Here is a 21,666-nt window from a genome sequence, read left to right as displayed (position 1 = left end):
AATTACATTACTGCCAATAGTTGCAGAATTCTTACATTTTATTTTTCTAAAGGCCTATAAGTCAATCAAGCATTCTTATTTCCTTTTACAGAGAAAGGAAGAAAAAAACTATTAGGCAGGTTTAAAAAGATCCTATGTGGGCGTCAGGATGGTAGGAAATTTGCCTTGCGACCTGGGTTTGAGCCCAGCATCCCATATGGTCCCCCGAGCACTGTCAGGAATGATTCCTGAGTACAGAGCCAGTAGTAACCCTTCCATACTGCCAGGTATGACACAAAAAAACAAAAAGGACAAAAATATATCCTAAGTTTTAGAAACCTTTGTCTAGAAATGTTTTATATAAATATATAGGACAATTCTTATTCATCAGAAAAGAGGAAATTACTACAACCTCATATCAAACTTTAGGACTGTAACAAAAAAGTTTTAATGTTGGGGCTGGAGTGTTAGTGTTCGCCTTGCCCGTGGCTGACCTGGATTCGATTCCCAGCATCCCATATGGTCCCCCGAGCACTGCCAGGAGTAATTCCTGAGTGCATGAGCCAGGAGTAGCCCCTGTGCATCGCCAGGTGTGACTCAAAAGGCAAAAAAAAAAAAGTCTTAACGTCATTGATTTTCATTTTATCAGATATAGCAATGTTCAGAACAAAAAATATTCAATAAAGAATGATAATATGAACCAGAGAGTAAGACCTGAGTAGAACACAGGCCTTGCATGTTTGAGGCTTTGGTTTTGATCCCTGATCACACACACACACACACACACACACACACAAAGTTAACTCATTTTTAATATTTGGCCTGTCTAAAGCTAAGTCTTTCCTCGAGCTATTCCGAACATTCAACTTATTCAACAAGTCTATACCTAATGCTACTTAATAGGCAAAAAAAAAAAAAAAAAAAAAAAAAGCTTTACCCTACTCCAATGCTATATGACTCTTATTGGAAGGAATTACAGGTATTGATGAATTAGGTTAGAAAGGAAATTTGATGACAATATACAATGTTTCCTACTTACCATATTGTGGTGAGAAAATGTGTTCCCTGAAGCAGGCTGAGATATGGCACTCTGCTTCGAATTACTGAACACCAAAGGCTGGGCAAGAGAAGGAGCCTGAGATGGATCCAGATTAGATGAATCATTTTCCATTGAAGATGGTGTCTTTCCCAAAAGAACAGCAAGGTCAATTCTATGTGGGGAAGAGATAGGATCTTGATGAATTATTCGTATATTCCCCAAATTACCATTTAGATTTCAAAGAGGTCTCTCCATCAATACAAAGCCATGACATGCTTCATTTGCCAAAATCAGTTATGCTTAAGAGGTACGATAATATCTGTTTTCTGATAATACTGCTAATGTAGTAATCTCAAATATTTAGCACTGTAACACTGTCCTCCTGTTGTTCATCGATTTGCTTGAGAGGGCACCAGTAACGTTTCACAACAAGTTGTGAGACTTATTGTTATGTTTTTGGCATATCAAATACGTCACAGGTAGCTTGCCAGGCTTTGCCATGTAGGCAAGATACTCTCGGTAGCTTGCCGGGCTCTCCGAGAGGGGCGGAGGAATCGAATAAATAAATCAAATATTTAAAAAAAATTATTGAAAAGTCAAGTAAGTTTTAATATGGCAGCTTGAAATGAAGTAAAAATGTAAAATTGGGGGATCACTAGGACCCAAGAGCTAGTCCCAGGGACTCAAGTACATGCTTTGCCTGCAGAATTGCATGACTCTCTCCCTGCATTTCACCCCTGACACCAGTATAGCTAGCAGCTACTGTTGGATATGGCCCCAAAACAAATAAAATTTTACAAGATATATGCACAAATTTTGCGACCACAGATATAGTTTGGAGCTACAACAAATGTGTGTCTTAGCATTTGACAATGGAGGGGGATGGTGCTCTCTGGCACCCCCCCCCAAAAAAAAAAATCCACAATTTTTTCTACTCAATTTTATGTTTTGATTTTTGGGTCATACTTTGTGGTGTTCTGTGGTCATTGCTGACAGTGCACAGACCTCCCGTATGCAAAGTTAGTATGCTATCTTTCTGTTCCTGCCTAAGATTTTAACCGGTGGGGCTGGAGAGATAGTACGGTAGGTATGCAACCAATACGGGTTCAATCCCAGGCATCATATATGGTTCATATATGCCAGGAGAGATCCTAGAATGTAGAGCCAAAAATAAGCCTTGAGCACTGGGGGTTGTGTCCCCAAAACAAACAACAAAGAAGAAGATACCTGAGAGATAGCTCAGGCCAGGGTTTGATCCTGGAAACTTTCAGGAGTGATCCCTGAGTACACATCCAGGAGTAAGCCTGAGAACCTTTGGATATACCACCCCCCTCCACAACCACAAAACACCTGTTGCTAACAACATTTAAAATATTAAATCACATTCGAGAACACTGAAAGCTTCAAGTGGTTTTGAAACAGAAGGATGTAGTACAATAAAACTATGTAAGATAGGCCCCAAGACTTAGCTTGCCTTGAGTGTAGCTGACCCAGTTTTCATTCCAGCACCGCATGGTTCCTCAGTCCTAGCCCCCTCCCCAAGCACAAAGCTGGGAATAGTCTCCAAGCACTACCAGTTGTGGCCTAAAAAAACCCAAAATATATCTACAGGGGCTGGAGAGATAGCACAGCGGGTAGGGCGTTTGCCTTATATGCAGCCGACCGACTGGGGTTTGATTTCCAGCATCCCATATGGTCCCCTGAGCACTGCCAGGAGTAACTTCTGAATACAGAGCCAGGAGTAACCCCTGAGCATCACCAGGTGTGACCCAAAAAGAAGAAAAAAACAAACAAAACAAAAAACCCCAAAATATATCTACATATATGTGAGACTTGCCCCTCAGTTTTTGGCACAAAGCACTTGTAGCCCTTATGTTTTCCTGGGTGGAACAGTAGACAGCTTAATGGGTTGAAAGTATGTTTTGCACGCAGGAGACCTGGGTTTAAACCCTGGCAGCACATGGTCCACTGTGTACTGCCAGAAGCAACCCCCCACCACCTCCGCACATACCCAGCACTTCACCTCCTATACCTTCTAACCATAATTTATGCTAATAGCATTACCCAGAAACACCAGGAATCTAATTAGATAGTTGTAACTTCAGTTCCAAAGTAAATCTCACCCACTACTTCCAGGAACCAATAACTTATCTATCATGGCTAGGTCACAGTGCTTTAATATACACTTAAACAATGCAATTAAGTGAGCCTGTAGGCCAATAAACTATGTGCCATGAGGACAACACAGAAGGCACAAAAACTCCGGACTTATCCTTTTGATTTTAAGATTCAAATATCCAGGGCAGGAGAGCATGCTCTGCATGCATAAGCCCAGGATTTGACACCGGGAACCTGAAGTTCTCCTGAGCACTGCCAGGAATGACACAGCCCTCCCCAAAAGAGTGAAAAGATGTAATGTAAAAATAAATTAAAAAATTTTTTTCAAAAAAAATCTGTCACTGTCCTCCCGATGTTCATCGATTTGCTCGAGCGGGCCCAGTAACGTCTCCATTGGAGGCTTTTGTTGTTACTGTGTCTGGCATATCGAATACGTCACAGGGAGCTTGCCAGGCTCTGCCGTGCGGGTGAGATACTCTCAGTAGCTTGCCGGGCTCTCTGAGAGGGGCGGAGGAATCAAACTTGGGTCGGCCATGTTGGTTGCGTACAAGGCAAACGCCCTACTGCTTTGCTATCGCTCCAACCCTATAGCAAAAAAAATCTAGTAATAATAAACTTCAGATACCTTACCTTCTGTATGCATTTCTTACATGATTGTTCTAGGTATTACTTACAATATAACAACAAAAGTACAATTTCCCAGACTTCAGCGAACTATTCTACAAATTTATCAAACCTGAGAACTCCCAGATTTGTAGTTATCCAGAAGAAGGCAGACTGAGTACCCATTTGCAGCTTATCTAAGTAGGGGCAGTATTGTGGGAATGAGCAGTCAATTTAGGTGTACGTGACATTTGCCTAAAGTTAAGATAAACAATGTCATGCTAGCTTTTAATCAATGACAACTTGACAAGGTGTAATTAAAGAGACAGTATTTGGGCATAGAACCAAAGACACTGTACTTTTTATATCATACTTAGCAGTGCTCAGAGCACTCAGGAATCACTCTAGGTGGGCTTGGGGGACCACATGGGTGCCAGAGATCAAACTGGGTTGGGTACTGTCTGTCAATCTCTCTGGCCCCATAACCAATATAACCTCTTATAAACCTATCAAACAATCTAATGTTATTTGGTTATCATTATGACATTATAGGACCTATGAAGGACTAGTGCCATTTCACAACAGCTATCTCAGCTAATCCCTTTGGGAAAAGATACTAAATTTTACCACAACACACTTGCCTCTGACCAGCAGTGATTGTCACATTCTCCGCAGGCAGAGGCACTGAAGACACATTAGAGGCAGTGAAGATCTTCGTCTCAGAAAGCTGGAAAACAGAGTGGTTAGTCACTCCTGATGTCAGGTGTGCTACCAATCAGAAAACTGATACAGATAAGGGGAATTCAAACTCAAGAAAAAAACTCTTAGAAAAGAAAACAATCCTGAGGAATCCTATATGGATTATCAAAAGCCTTTTCTGTATGACTCAATTGGGGGGGGGTCAAGGAGCACAGTAAAATTCAGGAGTCACATCATATATGCAACAAGGTAAATATTCATGCTAGACAGAAAGAGAAGGAAAAAACTCCTTTGTATTTTCCCATTACAGCTCCCAACTCTCACCTCTACTGAAACCATATTTTATCTTTCAATACTCCCCTCAAAGAAAAGGAAGATCACAATCATGAAGAAATAAAAATTTATTTTTAGCTTTAGAGCAGAACAGACCCAAGAACCAGTGAGACGGTCTTGTAAAGATAGTTTTAATTATATGCAATTTTTTTCCTTAATACTGACTTTATTATATCTATTCTTTTCATTATAAGATACCAAAAATAGACAAGCAATTGTAGGGAATAAATTGAAACTAATGTTTTTCGGTTTGATTTTCACTTTTTTGATTAAAATCATTTAGAAACAGGGAATCCAATTCCAACAAATACATGAAAAAGTAGCACACAAGCCAAATCTTAAGTATTCACAAGGCAGTCTAGCTTAGTTACAGTAGAAAATAATCACCCACTGGTGATGCATCTCTAAGTTTAAATATTTAGGCCTGACAATGAAAACACTTTGACAGATCCATTCCTCTGGTCATAAAAGCTGTCTTGCCTGAACAAGTATAAGAAAGTAACTTGAAATGTTAAAATGGTGGTTCATCCATTATCAATAACCATAATTCTCAACAAAAGCTTGACTGGGATAGAAATCTATTATGCGGAGTGAATTCAGAGCATCTGTTTATGTTCCTAACAGACATCAAACTTAAAGCAAATTCTACAAATTCATCTAATTAAAATGTAGGTCTTCAAATAAATAAAGGTTCCAGAGCCAACTAGGATTGTAAACTTTAGGACCTGCTACTGTAACTGACTTTGTATCGACCTCTACACCAATTACAGGACCATGCACTAGTATTTAAATAGCAATCAAATAACCAAAATTTGTTCCAAGTAGAGTCCTGTGCTATCATCATTTACTACTTGATGTACTACCTGCCTAATTCCATTTCTGGTGCTCTACCCAACCACCATCTCTTCCTGGGATAATCGGACAATCAGATATTGGACTTACACAAGTGCACTTGCCCTTTCCATAGTCTGGTTCCACAGAGTCCTGTTCATGCCCAGTCTCCTTCATATAACATAGTGAAATGTTCTGGCTCAGAACACTATTTTGGATGTAAAAGTTTTGGGTCAGAAACTTAGGGATGAATTTTGAGGGGTAGAAACATATCCATTTTCTATCCCTAAACACCATTTAGGGATAGAAGGCACTAACAAGGAATGACCTGAGAATACCTACATCTTCATTCCAATCCTCGGTTCCCCACTCCTCTGTTGCAGTCCTCCATGCACCTGGGAATAAAGGAAAAACAGGAAGGTAATTTTAACTGCCAGTACAAAGCACATGCAGAAGACGCTCAAATATTAATACATTTGGCAACCAAAAGTGTGACCAAAATTTAGTAAGCAGAAGGAATTCTTGGAAGTCAGGAGAAGGAAGACTACCTTAGAGCACTAGGATTTTAAAAAGATTTCACAAATAGTTTGTGTATGCTACATAGTTCTAACACAAAAAAGCAAAGAAGCAAGAAAATGAGACCCCAACCAACAAACTCAAAGCTCTACACAACTTTTTAAAGCTGTGAATCCTGATTTAGTGGTCAATTCAGTGAACTAGCAGCAGCAAATTTAAACCAAAACATGCAGACTAACCCATTTATCTGTTTAAGGCAAGCAGTCTAAAAGAGAGATGGCAGCAGTAATGATTACCACAAGAAAGTAAAAGAGAAGTGACAAAACTGAAACTGAGAGCACAATGATCTGCTATTGAAACTAAAAAGTGTATACCTAAACCTTTTAAATATCTTACTAGTTTACCTATAAGGATATACCTTATAGATTAGCTATTTGCAGAAAATAGTGAATGAGACCGAAAAATCAAGTGTGCATGAGATACTTACTTTCTTAACTCTAAATAATATCCAACATGAAATCTAAATGCCCAGGAACAGATAGGTGTATACTCTTCTCACAATAAAAAAAATCAGAATATAGTTTCTATAATATATCCATAAACTTTCAATCTTCCACATTCCCCTTATTTTTTGATTTATGCATAGATATTCTTGGAAAGGGAAACTGTCCATCCTTATGGAATTTAGAAAGTTTGTATGAGACCCTGGATTCTCTCTTGAACCCAAGAATCATGGTAAAAATTAAAAGCCAACTTGTAGAAAACAAGAGTATCGGTTCTTCTCTAGAATAGTTATACTAAATCATTCTCAAGGTCTTCTCTTTAAAGAATTTCTAGTAAAATCGACATGTGTATTTTTTATTGTCTATGATAATCTTTTAACATTTAATAAAATATTTTACTTCCTATAAAAATGTTCATTGCAATGACTCCCCCAGACTATGTTTACAATACAATAAAAAAATTACAAACCACTTAAAGACATTTTCTTTCAAATCAAATGTTAAGTCTAATCTCAGCCTACTCATGTTGTAAACCAATCTTTCCCTCTCCAATGATAAGGCTTTTCTTCCCCACAGACATGTATCCTATTCTGATATTTAGGAACTAAGCAGTTGAGAGAACACACACAATCCTAGAGTTTGAAGTGACTTTAGAGGCTGTCTAATCTAGACTCTCAATGCAAGAATTTCTTTCTGCGTTCTGATGACTGTAATTGGGATGGAAAGAATGTAGGTACCTTGCTATGGTTATGGCTATATAAGAGTAGGAAGCAGGGAGGACCAAAGACTAATTTTGAGGGAGCATTACGGTATACAGATTGAAAATACTCTGAACAGTATCAGGATTTCCTACTAAGAGCAGAAAGCAGAGTCCAATGTTAATATCCAGTAAGTGAACACAGTTTTAAAGGAGAAAAACACAGGCATAGAATAGTAAAGAAAAAGGCACAAAGAGGAAAAAGCATGAAGACAAAAATGACATATCCACAGATATTTCAGTTCATAAAAATCTATAAAAAATATCCGGGGCAGTTAGGCGCCTGGATGTATCATACCAGGAGCAGTCTCAAATTTTCGGGGATAATTTGACCCCTCAACCCCAATGAAATCAAGTCCTGAAACAAAAAAAAAAGAAAAGAAAAAACAACCAGTGAAATTTTGCTTATGAATGAGAATGTTTGCCCCCAATACACAATTCCCACTGTACCTGTGGATATTTTAAGGGTAGGCTTGAATTTCTTTTTAAATTTAAAAGGGAACTTGAAGGTTGCTATCATGAAAACACAAAAAGAGATCATGCATGAAGATAAGTTTATATTGTGAAATTAACAATGATGGGAATGCATGAAGCTCTACCCAACACGTTTCACAATAAAAAATGACAACAGCAGCATCATATAAATTCCTTCAGTCACGTATCACAAATTTGTGAGTCCAATCTCCCAAATTTGCTATTCTCTACTTGGTAGAAACTCCTTCCCTGTCTTTCCAACCAATTCTTGAAAACAGCAAAGACTTGCAACTCAGAAATGGGAGGACACTGTGGATTTCTACCTGTAACTAAAAACAAGTCCCTTAACTTTTAACATCCTTTACCAATAAAAAGAAAAAAACGAAAAACTAAAAGCCCCAAAGTACACCTTTTGTTACAGTAAAAATCATCAAGAGATAAAGAGCTATTCCATAGCTTCTAAAGTAAAGTTTAAGTAGAAGAAAGCATTTCACGATCAAATGGTTAAGGGACTACCAGTGATTTATCCTGAATAACTCAACTGTAGCCTCCACCAATAGGGAATTCTGTATTCAAAATGAGTTTGAAGTGTGTGAGGTTGAGGTTCAATGGCATGCTTTCCTTGGTTTCAAACTCTAGCACACAAACATGGAAGAGCTGAGGTGTTTAGTATCTTGCGGGAAACAGACCCAAGAAACGGTTTGTGGCTAAGACCTTAGAAAGACACAGAGATAGAGAATATTGATGGTCTTTGAAAGGTAGCAAGACAAATGAAATAGGGAAGGAGCCAAGGAGCCTATTTCATGCTCTACTAGTAACTCAACCCCCCCACCTAAAGGGTTAAAAAAAAAAAAAAGCTTCAGGTTCTCCATGTACTGACTCTACCAGAAGTAGTAGCTGACTGGGAATGAGTATTCTAAAACCTAGAGGTTACAAAACTATCTTTTCTCTCAAACATATATTGGAATATACTTCAATCCAACATACATATCCTTAAATATATGGAACCTACCCAAGACAAAAAAAAAGTCAGCTAACAAAACAATCTTATTTAAATCTTGTAATACTCTATCCCACCAAAAGACTGTCCAAAGAGGGGCTGGAGCAATAGCACAGCGGGTAGGGTGTTTGCCTAGCACGTGGCCAACCCGGGTTCGATTCCCAGCATTCCATATGATCCCCTCAGCACCGCCAGGAGTAATTTCTGAGTGCAGAGGCAGGAATAACCCCTGTGCATCGCCGGGTGTGACCCCCCCTGCCCCCCCCCCCAAAACTATTTAAAGAGTATAAAAAAAAAACAGTAGAGATTTTCTTCTTACTTACACTGAGATTTCTGAAAAATGAAGGATGTGTCAGTGATAACCCTATTTCTATACCAGGAAACAAACCAAGCAATTGCTTGCCTAATTAATTTTGACTATCTTCTCAAAAGGCAAAGCTAGCTAACAAAAACAAGGTTATATAAAGGGAGTAAGTGACAACCACAGGGCATAACGAAAAGGGAGCTTTTAGTGTCAAACAATTTTGACTTATGATACTAACAAATTTGATAACCTCTCAGTGTCTTAGCCTCTGGAAAGTGACATTAAAACTCTTTCACAGAATAGTGAGGAAGATTAGATTGCAATAGCAAATATACCAAACCCATAGATACATAGTAGGTAAGCAGAATACACAGCAATTTCATTAAAATCCCTTTTTCCTATATTCCAAAATGATTCATTCTCCATCTTTCTGATTACTATAACCTTTAAAAAAACCTTAGTTCCCAGAGGAAAGAAACAGTCACTCACTCGTTCCATCATCTGGTTCGAAGTGGCCAGTGTTATTCCATGTATTGCCACTACTGTTGCCATAGTTATCATCAGTATTGGTTGGTTCTGCATAATCAGCTGGGTTAAAGGTTCTGGGGGAGGGGAAAAAGGCTTAAAAGAGTCTCTGACTTCGATACAGTACCAACAAAGTGAAGAGGGCAATTAGAAACAACTCTTTGCTAGTACAAATCAATTGGGGGGGGGGGAGGCCTATTCAAGTCTATAATCCTATATATTCTGTATCCTTTTACCATCAGTCAACCTGAAATGTTATGGTGTAATCTAAATTTACAACCACTATTCATTTTGGGTTGGGCTGGAGTGATAGCACAGCGGGCAGGGCGTTCGCCTTACAAGCGGCCAACATGGCCAACCCGAGTTCGATTCCTCCGCCCCTCTTGGAGAGCCCGGCAAGCTACCGAGAGTATTCAATATGCCAGACACAGTAACAACAAAGTCTCCAATGGAGACGCTACTGGGCCCGCTCGAGCAAATCGACGATCAACGGGAGGGCCTTTACCTTTACCTCGAGCATTCATTTTGGGTTATCAATAACCACAATAAAAACAGAAAGTACATGGGCCAAACAGAAGGTTTAAGGCAATCTGCCTTGTATATGGTCAACCCAGTTCAATCCCTGGCACCATATGATCCCGAGTACCATTAGAGAGCAAACCCCAAGCACCCAAGTCTCCTCCCCAAGTAGCCAGTATATGTGATCAAATAAAGTCAGAGATGATGATACGTTTATCATCACTAAGGTAAAATTTATCACTAAAATACAAGCCTTATGAGGCTGACCCCAGTTCAATCCCTGGTACCACATACAGTGATCCCTGAGCACAGAGCCAGGATAAGTGCTGAGCAAAGGTGGGTGTAACCCAAAATCAAAATCAACACAAAAACATACTTAAGGATACCCAAGAGATGCTCAGGTGTTAAGACCTTTGTCTTGCAGTAATCCCTTAGTACAGAGCCAGGACTAAGTCCTGAGCACAGCTGGGTGTGGGTCCAAAAAAAAAAAAAAAAAAAAGAAGCCCTAGTATATACACTATACATCTTACTAAATAGCTAAATAGTCTAGAGATGTTTCTGGTCAAGAAATACTTAAAACCAAAAAAAAAAAAAAAAAAGGGAAGACTTAGGACTGCCTATTTTCAGAATACCATATACTAGATATTTCAACCTCAAAGGATGACATTAGATCAAGAAAAACTTACCCCATTCCTTGAGCAGAAAACCTTCCCCCTCGCCTACCAGAGCCACCTAAAGAGAAAAGGTAAGGGGAAAGAGAACTATTTCAGAAGATATAAAACGACCTTGCCAATTAAAAGTTATGGAATAGAAAATCTTTATAAAGTCACTGATACGGCCAAGAATATGGCTCAGCAGTAGAACAATTACGTGAGCCCTGTGATTCAATTCCCAGTACCACAAAAATATAGGTCAGATGATGAGATTAACAGATGTTCTTTTACTCCATAGCACATCAGTTAATGAAATGACAGTGTAATTATTAGTATTATTTCTCCTCTGATATCAAACTGCTGGGTGCTCAAGCAAATACAGTAATAGCAATAATAAAGATGAGATAAATTATCTCCTTTCTTGCTCCCCATTTAGTAACCTCTTGTATTTTCAAGACACCTCAACAATCAAGGTATGAAACTGTATTGGTTTTAGGTAAACCCCTAGAAATTAAGGAGTACCATAACCCCAACAAAACTGATTACCTCTGCCTCGGCCACGACCTCTTCTGCCTCTTTCTGTGCCTCTTCCAGAAGGCCCTCCACTCTTGGTTCCATCTAATCCATTTTCCTGACCCCGAACTGAAATATAAAACACCAACAAACAGAAAAAAACAGATGGCCAAAGTAGCAATAAAACATGCAAAAAATGTTATGTATAAGTGGCAGGGGAGACAAGAAAAAAATAAGCTACAAAAAAGGGACAGAATGGTTACATGGAGAATGATGATACACCACAACAGGGAGCTACTGAAGTCGGATATTTATAAATGGGTACTTGATTACTCAATATAGAGCAATTTCATAACAAACTGGTGGCTTCTGCTAAAAAATGCTAAGTGTAAGAGATGCCAATGTCTCAGAATAAATGCTGGTGAAATAACTAAAAGGATGATATAATGGTTAATAGATACAGTTAAAAGCAGGGCCCTACACATCCCTGAAATCCAGACATTACTGACCCACAGCTGGTTTTGTTAAAGCCCCATGCATACACTCTCGTCCACGGCTGGCACCTCTCCCTCGTCTTGGTGGCCCACCACGTCGCCGGCTATAGTCTCTGTCCCGATCTCGATTTTCTTTGCCTTCTTCGTTGGATTCCGTCTGGCCACCATCCTTCTGTCCTGAGACTCCCTTTTTCTTCCCGACCATTTCCCAGGAATGCTACAGAATGGCAAATAGTCATGTCTAGTCAATATGGTTTGCTACCAGAAAATTGGAAGAGCTAAGACAACAGATAATCATCCTCCTCTAAGTACTGATGCCCAAGACATTTGTTTTTGTGGGGAAGGGGTGGCCAGCCAAGCCAACAGAGCTCAGGGCTTACTCCTGGCTCTGTGCTCAGGGCACCATATTAGGTTCCAGAAATCTGGGTCAGCTACATGCAAGGAAAGTACCCTACCCACTGTACCATCCCTCTGAACCCTACGTTACTTGTGTTTAAAGTATAGCAAAGGGGCTGGAGCAATAGCACAGCTGGTAGGGTGTTTCCCTTGCACGTGGCCAACCTGGGTTTGATTCCCAGCATCCCATATGGTCCCCCGAGCACCGCCAGGAGTAATTCCTGAGTGAAGAGCCAGGAGTAACCCCTTTGCATCATCGGGTGTAACCCAAAAAGCAAAATAAAATAGAATAAAATATAAAGTATAGGCAAAAATTCTCCAAACAATGTTTAAACCTATTTAAAACTAAGTCCTTTCTGTAGGGTAGATGCTTATATTAAAGTATTACAAAGATCATTTTTGAAAAGATTTAAAAGACCTCTATGTGTTTCAATCATTTGTGTTTTAGAATAGGATCTCATATAGTCCCGGCTGATTTTATTTTTGCTCTCTCAGGGATCAAACTCAGGACAATACTCTACCACTGAGTTATATCCCTAGCTCTGATCACCATTTATGACTTGTGATTCCTCAGCTACAAGGACCTCCCTTTGGATTCAATGGTTCCCAATTTTTTAATGGTTTTATTCACATCAAATAAAGAAAAAGGAAAATAAGTTTGTGAAAGTTAATTTTCACTTCTCTATTTTTTCTTTTGGTTTCTGGGCCACACCCAACTACGCTCAGGGCTTACTCGTGGCTCATTCCCGGTAGTACAGGGGTACCACATGGGGGGGGGGTACCGAGGTCAAACATGTGTCAGCTGCATGCTTTAACTGCTGTACTAACTGGCCCCTTTCACTTAACCCTGAGGCATACTCTCTAGACAAGCAACCTGGATTTTAAGAGGAAATAATCAGTACCAACAGACTGACACAGAATTCCTTTATTTTGGTTTGTGGACCAAACCTGGCATGCTCTGGAATGCTGCAGTGTCAGGGATCAAACCTAGGCTTTGAGTAGCCTAAGTGATGCCTCCAATTCTCAAATTCCTCTAAGATCAAATGGGCCAAGATGATAGATCAACGGGCTACAGCATATCCTTTGCATTCAGTAATCCAGGGATCAATTGCTGGCATTACATGGCCCCCATAAGTCCCCCAAGCACCATGTCTAGAATGGCTCAAGTACCAAGTATTAGGTATGGCTCTAAAACCTAATTCATTCATAAATAAGTAGTAAAGACCAAAAAGGAGCCAGACTGACAGTACAGTAGCAGATAAGAGGATTCTCCTGCATGCAGTAGACCTGGGTTGTACCCCCAGCATCCCATATGGTCTCGAGCCCAACAAGATCGATTCCAGAGCATAGAGCCAGCCAGAACTGAGTCTTGAGCACCACCAGGTGTAGCCCAAAACAAACACAAAAAGCACAATAGTATTTTGAAAGGCACAGCCTTCCAAATGCTGTTTCAAAGAAGTATTCCACTGCAATAGCAAGCTCGGCACTTTTTTTTTGGGGGGGGGAGGAGATTGGTCCTGGGTTTTGAGCCACACCTATTTAAGAGCTTATTCCTGTGTGCTCAGGGGACATTATATGGTACCAAGAATTGAACCAAGATTGGGACATGCAGGACAAGATTCTCAACTGCCCTGTAAAATCTCTCTGGCCCCTCCACGGCAAGGTTTTCTTTTTTTTCGTTTTTTTTTTCTTTTTAAGTCACACCCAGCAATGCTTGGAGGTTACTCCTGCTCTGCACTTAGGAACTGCTCCTAACGTTGCTTGGGGGACCATATGGGATGCTGGGGCGAGAACCAGGGTAAGCGGTATGCAAGAAAAACGCCCTACTCACTGTACTATTGCTCTGACCCCTACACAGCAAGTTTATCCACTATTTTCTCTCTATTTAAACTTAACTAATAAAAAACAATTCAACTTTCCCCAGGTCAAAATCTATTCTGACTCATTCCAGAATGCACTCTAGTAAGGAAATAACTACTGGTTTCTGGGACTGGAATGATAGCACAGCAGGTAGGGTGCATGCCTCACATGCAGCCAACCCAAGTTCGATTCCCGGCATCCTATATGGTTCCTGGAGCAGCGTCAGTAATAACCCAAGTATCGATGGATGTGAGCTAAAAAAAAAAACCCTATTTTTAAATAAACTTTTGTTCTCTTTCCTTTATTTTGTTTTTGGGTCACACCCAGGAATGGACAGGGAAGCAAACGAATTGAACCTGGATCAGTCACATGCACGGCAAGCAAGCTTCTGACCCACTGCACTATGGCTTCAGCCTCTGCTATTAAATACTCTTAATTCTAAAAACATTCATTCCTGAGGGTAAGTTTGGTTGGAAGAGTATCTTGGTGGAAGAATGGGTGCATCTGGCAGTACTCAGGGAAATATATGCAGTGCCAGGGACTGAATGGAGAAACACATATACTAGCATGTACCTTATCTCCTTTGGCCTTTGGCCCCTATCCCAATTATCACTGATTTCGAATAAAATCAGGTTCTGGGTCATCAGGTATAGCCCAGAAAAAAAACACAAAAATAAACATAATGAGGTGGAGACAGAGTACAGTGGGTACAATGTTTACCTGACATGTGGCTGACCTGAGTTCGATTGCCTAGCACCCCATATTGTTCCCCAAACCGTGACAGGAGTAAGCCCTGAGCACAGCTTTGTGTGGCCCAAAAAACAAAAACAAAAAAAAAAAAGCATTATGCTTAAAACCTGACAAATTTTAGGAACCTGTGACCATCTCCCTCTTGTGTGATATGGAAGGCCCTGGCATCAGATGGGCTGTTGTTTTTTAATTTTTTTTTTATTAAATCTCCAAACAAATGGGTTCTACAAGGAAAAAGACAGTATGATCTCAACAGCACTGCCAGTTTTCTGGCATCTCACACACACAAACAGAGTCAACATCTTTGGCAGCTGCCTCTGCTTTCCATTAGTTTTACTAGTAGGTTGTTAATCTGTGGCAGTAGCCTACATCCATGTATTTCCCCTTTTTGATACTTCTGAGGTAGACTAGGCAGATGATAGTGAAAGATAAAATGAGACATATAGAAAAACATTCACACTTTTAAAAAAGAATGAGTCCCATCTCCACCAAAAACATTTTAGAACAATTATTTTAAAAGTGAAATAAAAAATGAACCAGAGACCATATATTTGATTGTAAAAGACAGCAAACTTTCAAATAAAGTCAATGATTCAAAATTTAATCCAAGACGGTAACGTTGAAGAAAGATATCCAAAATTTAAATTTAGTGACTGAAAACAATTTTTTTTGGTCAGGAATGCAAGACTCAGTAGTAGAGCACTTGCTTTGAAGCCCTGGTTTCAATTCCTAGCACTGCATGGTCCCCTGAGCATGGCCAGAGACAGACCCTGACCTTGTAACGAAGAGTAGCCACCAAGCACAACCAAGTTTGCCCTTAAAGCAAAAAATAAGTAAAACTAAAACCAATTTTTCTCAACATTTAGCTAAAATGACCATAGCCAGTAACTTGGTCTCCCTAAGGATGAACTCTGGAATCTAAAGAGTCCAACTCTTAGGACTCCAACCAGAGTCCACACGAAAATAAAATTGAATTTGCCATACCACTTAGGTTCCAGAACATCCCACACACTACTTTTTTTTTTTTGCTTTTTGGTTCACACACAGCGATGCTCAGGGATTGCTCCTAGCTCTGCACTCAGGAATCACTCCTGGTGGTGCTCAGGGGACCATATGGGATGCTGGGAATTGAATCCGGGTTGGCCACGTGCAAGGCAAATGTCCTACCCACTGTGCTCCAGCACCCCCGCCCCCCATAATAGTTATTAAGATGAAATGCTTATTCTGTTTTTTCCCTTATTTTTGGTTTTGGGGGAGTGCTCAGGGCTTGTTTCTGGCCCTGCACGCAGAGATCACTCTGGGCAAGCTTGGTATGTGGGGTGCCAGATATCAAATCTGGGTCAGCCACAAGCAAGGCAAACATCCTACTGTATTATCACTCTAGTTCCAGAATACTTTCATGGGATTTATAATTTGATAGACAATAAAACAGAAAAACTGTGCAAAGAGATGCTTGTTGTACACATTGCTGAACTAAACTCAATATCCAGAACTGCGTAAGGTACCCCAAGGACCACCAGGAGTGGGGACTAGAGCGACAGCACAGCGGTTAGGGCATTTGCCTTGCACGTAGCTGACCCATGTTCAATCCCCAGCATCCATACAGTCCCCCTCCACCAGGAGTAATTCCTGAGTGCAGAGCCAGGAGTAACCCTGAGCATCACTGGGTGTGACCCAAAAAGAGAAAAAAAAAAAACCCACAAAACCACCCCACCCCAAGGACCATCAGGAGTGACCCCTGAGCAGAGTCAGGAGTAAATCCTTAGCACTGCAAATATGGCCCAAAAACCGAAAGTAAATTAAAATGAGTAAAATAAATTCCAGGGCCAGAGTATTTCCTATCATCTTCACTATGGTGAATAGAGTAGATTGTAAAGTGTGTTCCAATACTCCTTCGACAGAAATAAGATCATCCATGAAAAAGCACTGTGAAATATAAGCTTATATATACTGATAGGGGCCTGGGGAGAAAAAAACCTAAGGGCTGGAATACATGCTTTGCATGTATAAGGTCCAAATTAGATCCCTGAGGTCATATGGTCTCCAGAGCACACCATCAGGAGCCCACCTCCCCCATAAACTGAACAGAGAACAACCAAGGCCAAGTCTTACCCCAACCACTCCACGCAATAATTTAAGAATCTTTTTTTTTATTATTAACTAAGGCTATTAAAAAAGTACTTTTTGTTTGGTTTTGTTTTGAGCCCACTCCAGGTTCTGTGCTCAAGATTAGTCCTGGTGGTCCAGCCAGAGCAGATGAAGTCCCGGGGATTGAACCCAGGTTAATTCAGATGAACTCAGTCTTGAAAAGTCACTAACCTAGAATAAGTAACTTATTGCCACCAATTAGAAAAGATTGATTTTACTTATTTTCTCCTATTTATTTCAAATGCATTTCAAGTACAGAAAATACTAAGAGAGGTCTCTGCTCTATTTAAATAAGGTGATCTACGTTAAGCTAAGTTACTCCACTTGCAACTTTTAGAATATAAGCCTCTCAACCGGGACCCAGAGAACAGCATATTGGCACTCTACCGTATCTGGGTTTCCTTCCAGCAGTACATTGATGGCTCTGTTGACATCTCCATTGCAGTCATGTAAAGCAATGACACATTCGTCCTGGTTCTTGCCCGTAATATCAATCAACTGAAAGAGAAAGATTTGCACCCCTCATGAAGGAAGCTAGGCAAAGAAAATGAATATACTAATTGTGCTTGGGTAAAAAATTGGCTTTCAAAGCAAAATATACAGAATTATTGTATTCTAGTTCTAAAAGTAAACAGAAACACCTACAGTCTGGGATGGGACCAAAAGAACTTACAAAGAAAACAAACAAGTTAACTAATAGAGTAAAATCCAGAAACACTTGATCACTTGATCATTACTTTCCATATTTTCTAGATACAGCAATTGTGTAAAGTTGGTATAGGGCACTAAAGAAGTAAGGCACTTGTTTTGCATGTGGCCAACCCGGGTTTGATCCCCAGTGTCCATATGGTCCCCCAGCACTACCAGGAGTGATCCTGAGTGCAAAGTCAAGAATAACCAACTGAGCATAGCTGGCAGTGGCCCAAAAATAATGACAACAAAATAAATTCAACTTAAGAATAAATCCCCTTGAACATTCTATTTCTCTAAAGAAGTACAGTAAATCAGACAATAATTATCTAGTGGCTTAGGCTATCATATTTCAGGTCATACTTCTTTAATGCGGACTAAAAAAGTATACTGTTAGACATCTATTTAATTTCATTATGCTTTAATACTGGTCTCTTTTAATAGTTTAGGGTAAATTAATGATACTTACTTGTTTCACATTTTCCTCAAAGTCAGCATCATTATGGTCCGAAATCATCTGTGCAAGTCTAATTTGTTCTGCAGTAGCCTAGGAATTGAGATGAGATCAAAACATGATGAAAAGGCAACACCTTAGAATAGAAGCTCCCAAACTTGGGGTTGGAAGATGGTACAGTGAGTAGGGCGCTCGCCATGCACACACCAACCCAGGTTTGATCCCCGACATACCATCTGGTTCCCTGAACACCACCAGGAGTGATCCCTGAGTGCAGAGTCAGGAGTAACTCCTGAGGATCACCAGGTATGACCCATAAACAGAAACAAAAGCTGCTCCCAAATTTTTGTGGTCTACCATCCTTTGAAGAGATCACTCAGTACCCCATTTGCTTATTTCTTAAAGCAAACAGAAATCATACTCCCACCCCTCACCCAATTCCGGAAAGCCACTCCACTCTCTAGGATCATTTCCCAAGGCACAGTATAGTCCACTTTGGGAAACACTGGTTTAAAGAAAAAGAGTGAGCCATGTCGTCAATATCCACTCTACTTCCCTTATCAATTTCCTATTTTTATAAGCACCATTTAAGATGTTTCAATCAACAAAATGACAAAAAAGCGAAGCTATCATATTTCATTTTAAAGACTTTCCCCACCATCATTCAGTAAAAGGCATTCCAGGGGCCAGTGAGAAAGTACTGCAGGTACACACACATCCACCCATGTTCCACCCCAAAGGCTTTCATCTTGAACTTGAGAACACAGCACCACTTTGAAACATTTGTGCCTTATTTCACATCAATACATTTGAAAAGTCATGTGTATACCCAGTTCCTGTTTCTGCATAGCCAATGCTATCCTCTTATTATTGAGTCTGGAAAATACAGGGTTTAGTTTGAGGATACACCATTTTTTAAGAATTCGATCTTTACAAGATTCCAGGAATTCTACTGTCCCAATAAAGTTTAAAATTCTCTTACAACTTTCTCTGGAAAAGGAGCCATAGTACAGTAGGTAAGATGCTTGGCTTGCACGCAAGCGAGGTTCTATTCCCTGGCACCCCAGATGGCACGCTGAGCTCCACTAGGAGTAATCCTTGAGCACAAAGCCTTGAAATAAGCCCTAAATGTTGCCAGGTGTACCCAAAAACAAAATAGCAAGTTCCTTTGGAAATACAGGTAAAAGGAAAAATGATGAAGGGCCACAGAGACAGTTCAAAAGGTTTGAGCTTTTCACGCAGGAGCACAAGGTTTAGACACCAAGACACCTCCACCTCTTCTCCCTAGCACTGCCAGGTATGGCCAAATGAAAGAATAAAAAAACATAAATCTCAGTAATCATGAAGCTAATTTACTCCTTCAAGTTGAGCACATGCTTTGCATGCAGAAAACATGGGTTTGGTCCAGGTGTCACATGGTCTCCTGAGCACAACCAGATGTAGCCCCCAAACTGAGGAACACTCTATGGTGTCTCATTTGTTAATTCTGAAGAAATACAAAGTCCTCATGAGAAAAAGAACAGATTAGGCCTCAGTGAAATAAAATTTAAAAGGCAATTTAGGATTAAGAAAAGCAGAGGAAAAGTAGCAAGATAAAGGCTGCCTAGAAAGATTCGAAGTTAGAAGATATGGAGGGAGGGGAGAAATGTATTACTAGGGCTACAAGAGAGAGCTCAATGAGCTAACTGCATGCTCTGTATACAAAAAGCCTGGATTCAATGCTTGTAACCACGTTTCCTGAGCAGGGAGCACTGGGAGTAAAACCTAGGCACCACCAGGTGTGACTTATACTCCTAAACAAGCACAGTAAGTGTATTGCTATAATGGTCCAGATAGAACAAAAAGAAAATGTCATCTTGAGATTAAAGCACAGGACAAGTTCTTCCTAAACAGTTAAACTTTTATAAGCTCCTGGTACCACAAAAACAAAACAAAAACACAGGTTGGGGTGGGGCTCAGGAAGAATAGTTCAAAATGAAGAGCATACTGCATGCTTTGCATGTGGCCATCTCCATTCTGATCCCCAGCATTGTCTGGGCCTTCTGCGCCAATGAAATGACCCCTTATGATCAGACCTGGGTGTGCCCCATCGCCAGGAAAGAGGAACCATATCAAAATCCCAAAACATAGGATGTTGCTGCTGCACTGCATGTAAACCAGTAACCATCAGCAGCAAGGCTGCTCATAGATCCTATCCCTTGGTTCTTTACCTGTGGCCGCTGCTTGTGCTGTGTCTGGTTTTGGTTTTGAGGTTGTTCCCAGTTTCCCCGGGCTCGGTTAGTGCCCACCGACGTCATCATTTACAGTATATACAAATAATAGTATTTACAAGGTAGAATACTGAAAGTTAAAAAAAAAACAACAAAAAAGGAGTTTAGATGTTTAATGTGGACACAATGTTTTCAACCTCTTTCATCAATACCTTCACCACTTTCCTTTCTTCCAAATAAAAAACCATGGCGATTCACTGTTCTTGAGACAGCTGGATAAATTAAGTTCTTAAGAAATATGGCTGTTAAACCATTTTTGTGTGCCAAGAAATATATAAAGCATATATAAATGATGGTTTGTGTTTTTTTAAAAGTTACACAATCTGGTAACTAGTACCCTGCAAGCAGGCTTTGTGAAGTTCTGCTGCCTTGAAAGCAAACCAACTGTTAATAATCAACAGTCTATATTTTATATAGGTGAAAATATCTATAAGTCCCTTCAACAAAAAGAAAGATAACCAGTGAAGCCAAGAAACAAAATCCTTCTAGGAAATTTATTAGACTACATTCCAAATAAAAATCATTTCAAATACTGTGCCCTATGAAAATAACTTTAACTGCCTTAAAAACCTTGTTCTAAATAAGTTGCATGTAATCTCCACCCTCTGGGAAACAACATCTCAAATCTAGACTTTTTCTGTCATTTCTAGCTCTCAGGATGCGATAGGGGAGCTCCAACAGTCTTCAAGAAGATATGTTTCAATGTCAGTGAACTTTCCCAGAATCTCAGTTCCTTGGCAAGTAATGACAACAGGCTGCTTTTGGTCTTCTAGTCCACAGTTTCAAGAAACCAGAGTTGTAATTACCCTCCACCACTCACCTTAATATACAGAGTCCCAAATTTGTCCCAAACCAAAAGCATCTAGCACAAAGTTTTATTTGGCGGAAAGAGCTTCTGGGAAATGTTAAATTTGAGACATCATTGCTGGCATGTCCTTGTTGAGTCTTTAAAGAGACACAGAACATACAAGGCCTTCCCCAAACCAGGTTTTTAATATACCAACACTTTCAACAAGAAAGGATTCTATTGAATTTAAGTTCCCATTATTCATACTTTGCTTTATAATGCAATCTCAGCTGCTGCATTTATTAAACAAAGAAAACATTCATCATGTGATGGGTAATCAAAATAAGGTTATTCTGAATTGTTCTGTCCCCTTGAAAAGCAGTTTATATACCTTTCTGCGTTGGATTTATTTTTTCACTAGTGAATTCAGGTTAACTCTAAACTACCCAGG

At 39.9% G+C, this 21,666-nt stretch overlaps 1 protein-coding gene across 17 annotated transcripts in view; it reads right to left on the bottom strand.

The window, feature by feature from the left end:
• UBAP2L (ubiquitin associated protein 2 like) overlaps nt 1-21,666 on the bottom strand; it is a 52,134-nt gene that overhangs the window by 27,513 nt on the left and 2,955 nt on the right. For 7 of the 17 annotated variants that reach the window (XM_056122602.1, XM_056122601.1, XM_056122607.1 and 4 more), the window contains exons 2-12: nt 20,369-20,498; nt 18,174-18,251; nt 17,402-17,512; nt 11,876-12,077; nt 11,400-11,495; nt 10,887-10,932; nt 9,646-9,758; nt 7,677-7,736; nt 5,945-5,997; nt 4,381-4,466; nt 1,019-1,190 (exon numbers count right to left, since the gene is read on the bottom strand). In XM_056122602.1, the coding sequence (XP_055978577.1) occupies nt 1,019-1,190; nt 4,381-4,466; nt 5,945-5,997; nt 7,677-7,736; nt 9,646-9,758; nt 10,887-10,932; nt 11,400-11,495; nt 11,876-12,077; nt 17,402-17,512; nt 18,174-18,251; nt 20,369-20,458 (1,107 nt within the window). In that variant the 5' untranslated portion in view covers nt 20,459-20,498. The remainder of the gene's footprint in view (nt 1-1,018; nt 1,191-4,380; nt 4,467-5,944; nt 5,998-7,676; nt 7,737-9,645; nt 9,759-10,886; nt 10,933-11,399; nt 11,496-11,875; nt 12,078-17,401; nt 17,513-18,173; nt 18,252-20,368; nt 20,499-21,666) is intronic. The other 10 variants (XM_056122609.1, XM_056122610.1, XM_056122618.1 and 7 more) reach the window with 3 other exon arrangements.

Source organism: Sorex fumeus, unplaced genomic scaffold (assembly GCF_029834395.1).
Source record: "Sorex fumeus unplaced genomic scaffold, SorFum_2.1 ptg000047l, whole genome shotgun sequence".
In the NCBI taxonomy this organism is placed as follows: Eukaryota; Metazoa; Chordata; class Mammalia; order Eulipotyphla; family Soricidae; genus Sorex; species Sorex fumeus.
The sequence above is the reverse complement of the archived record's forward strand: the minus strand, read 5'-3'. Positions and strand labels throughout refer to the sequence as shown.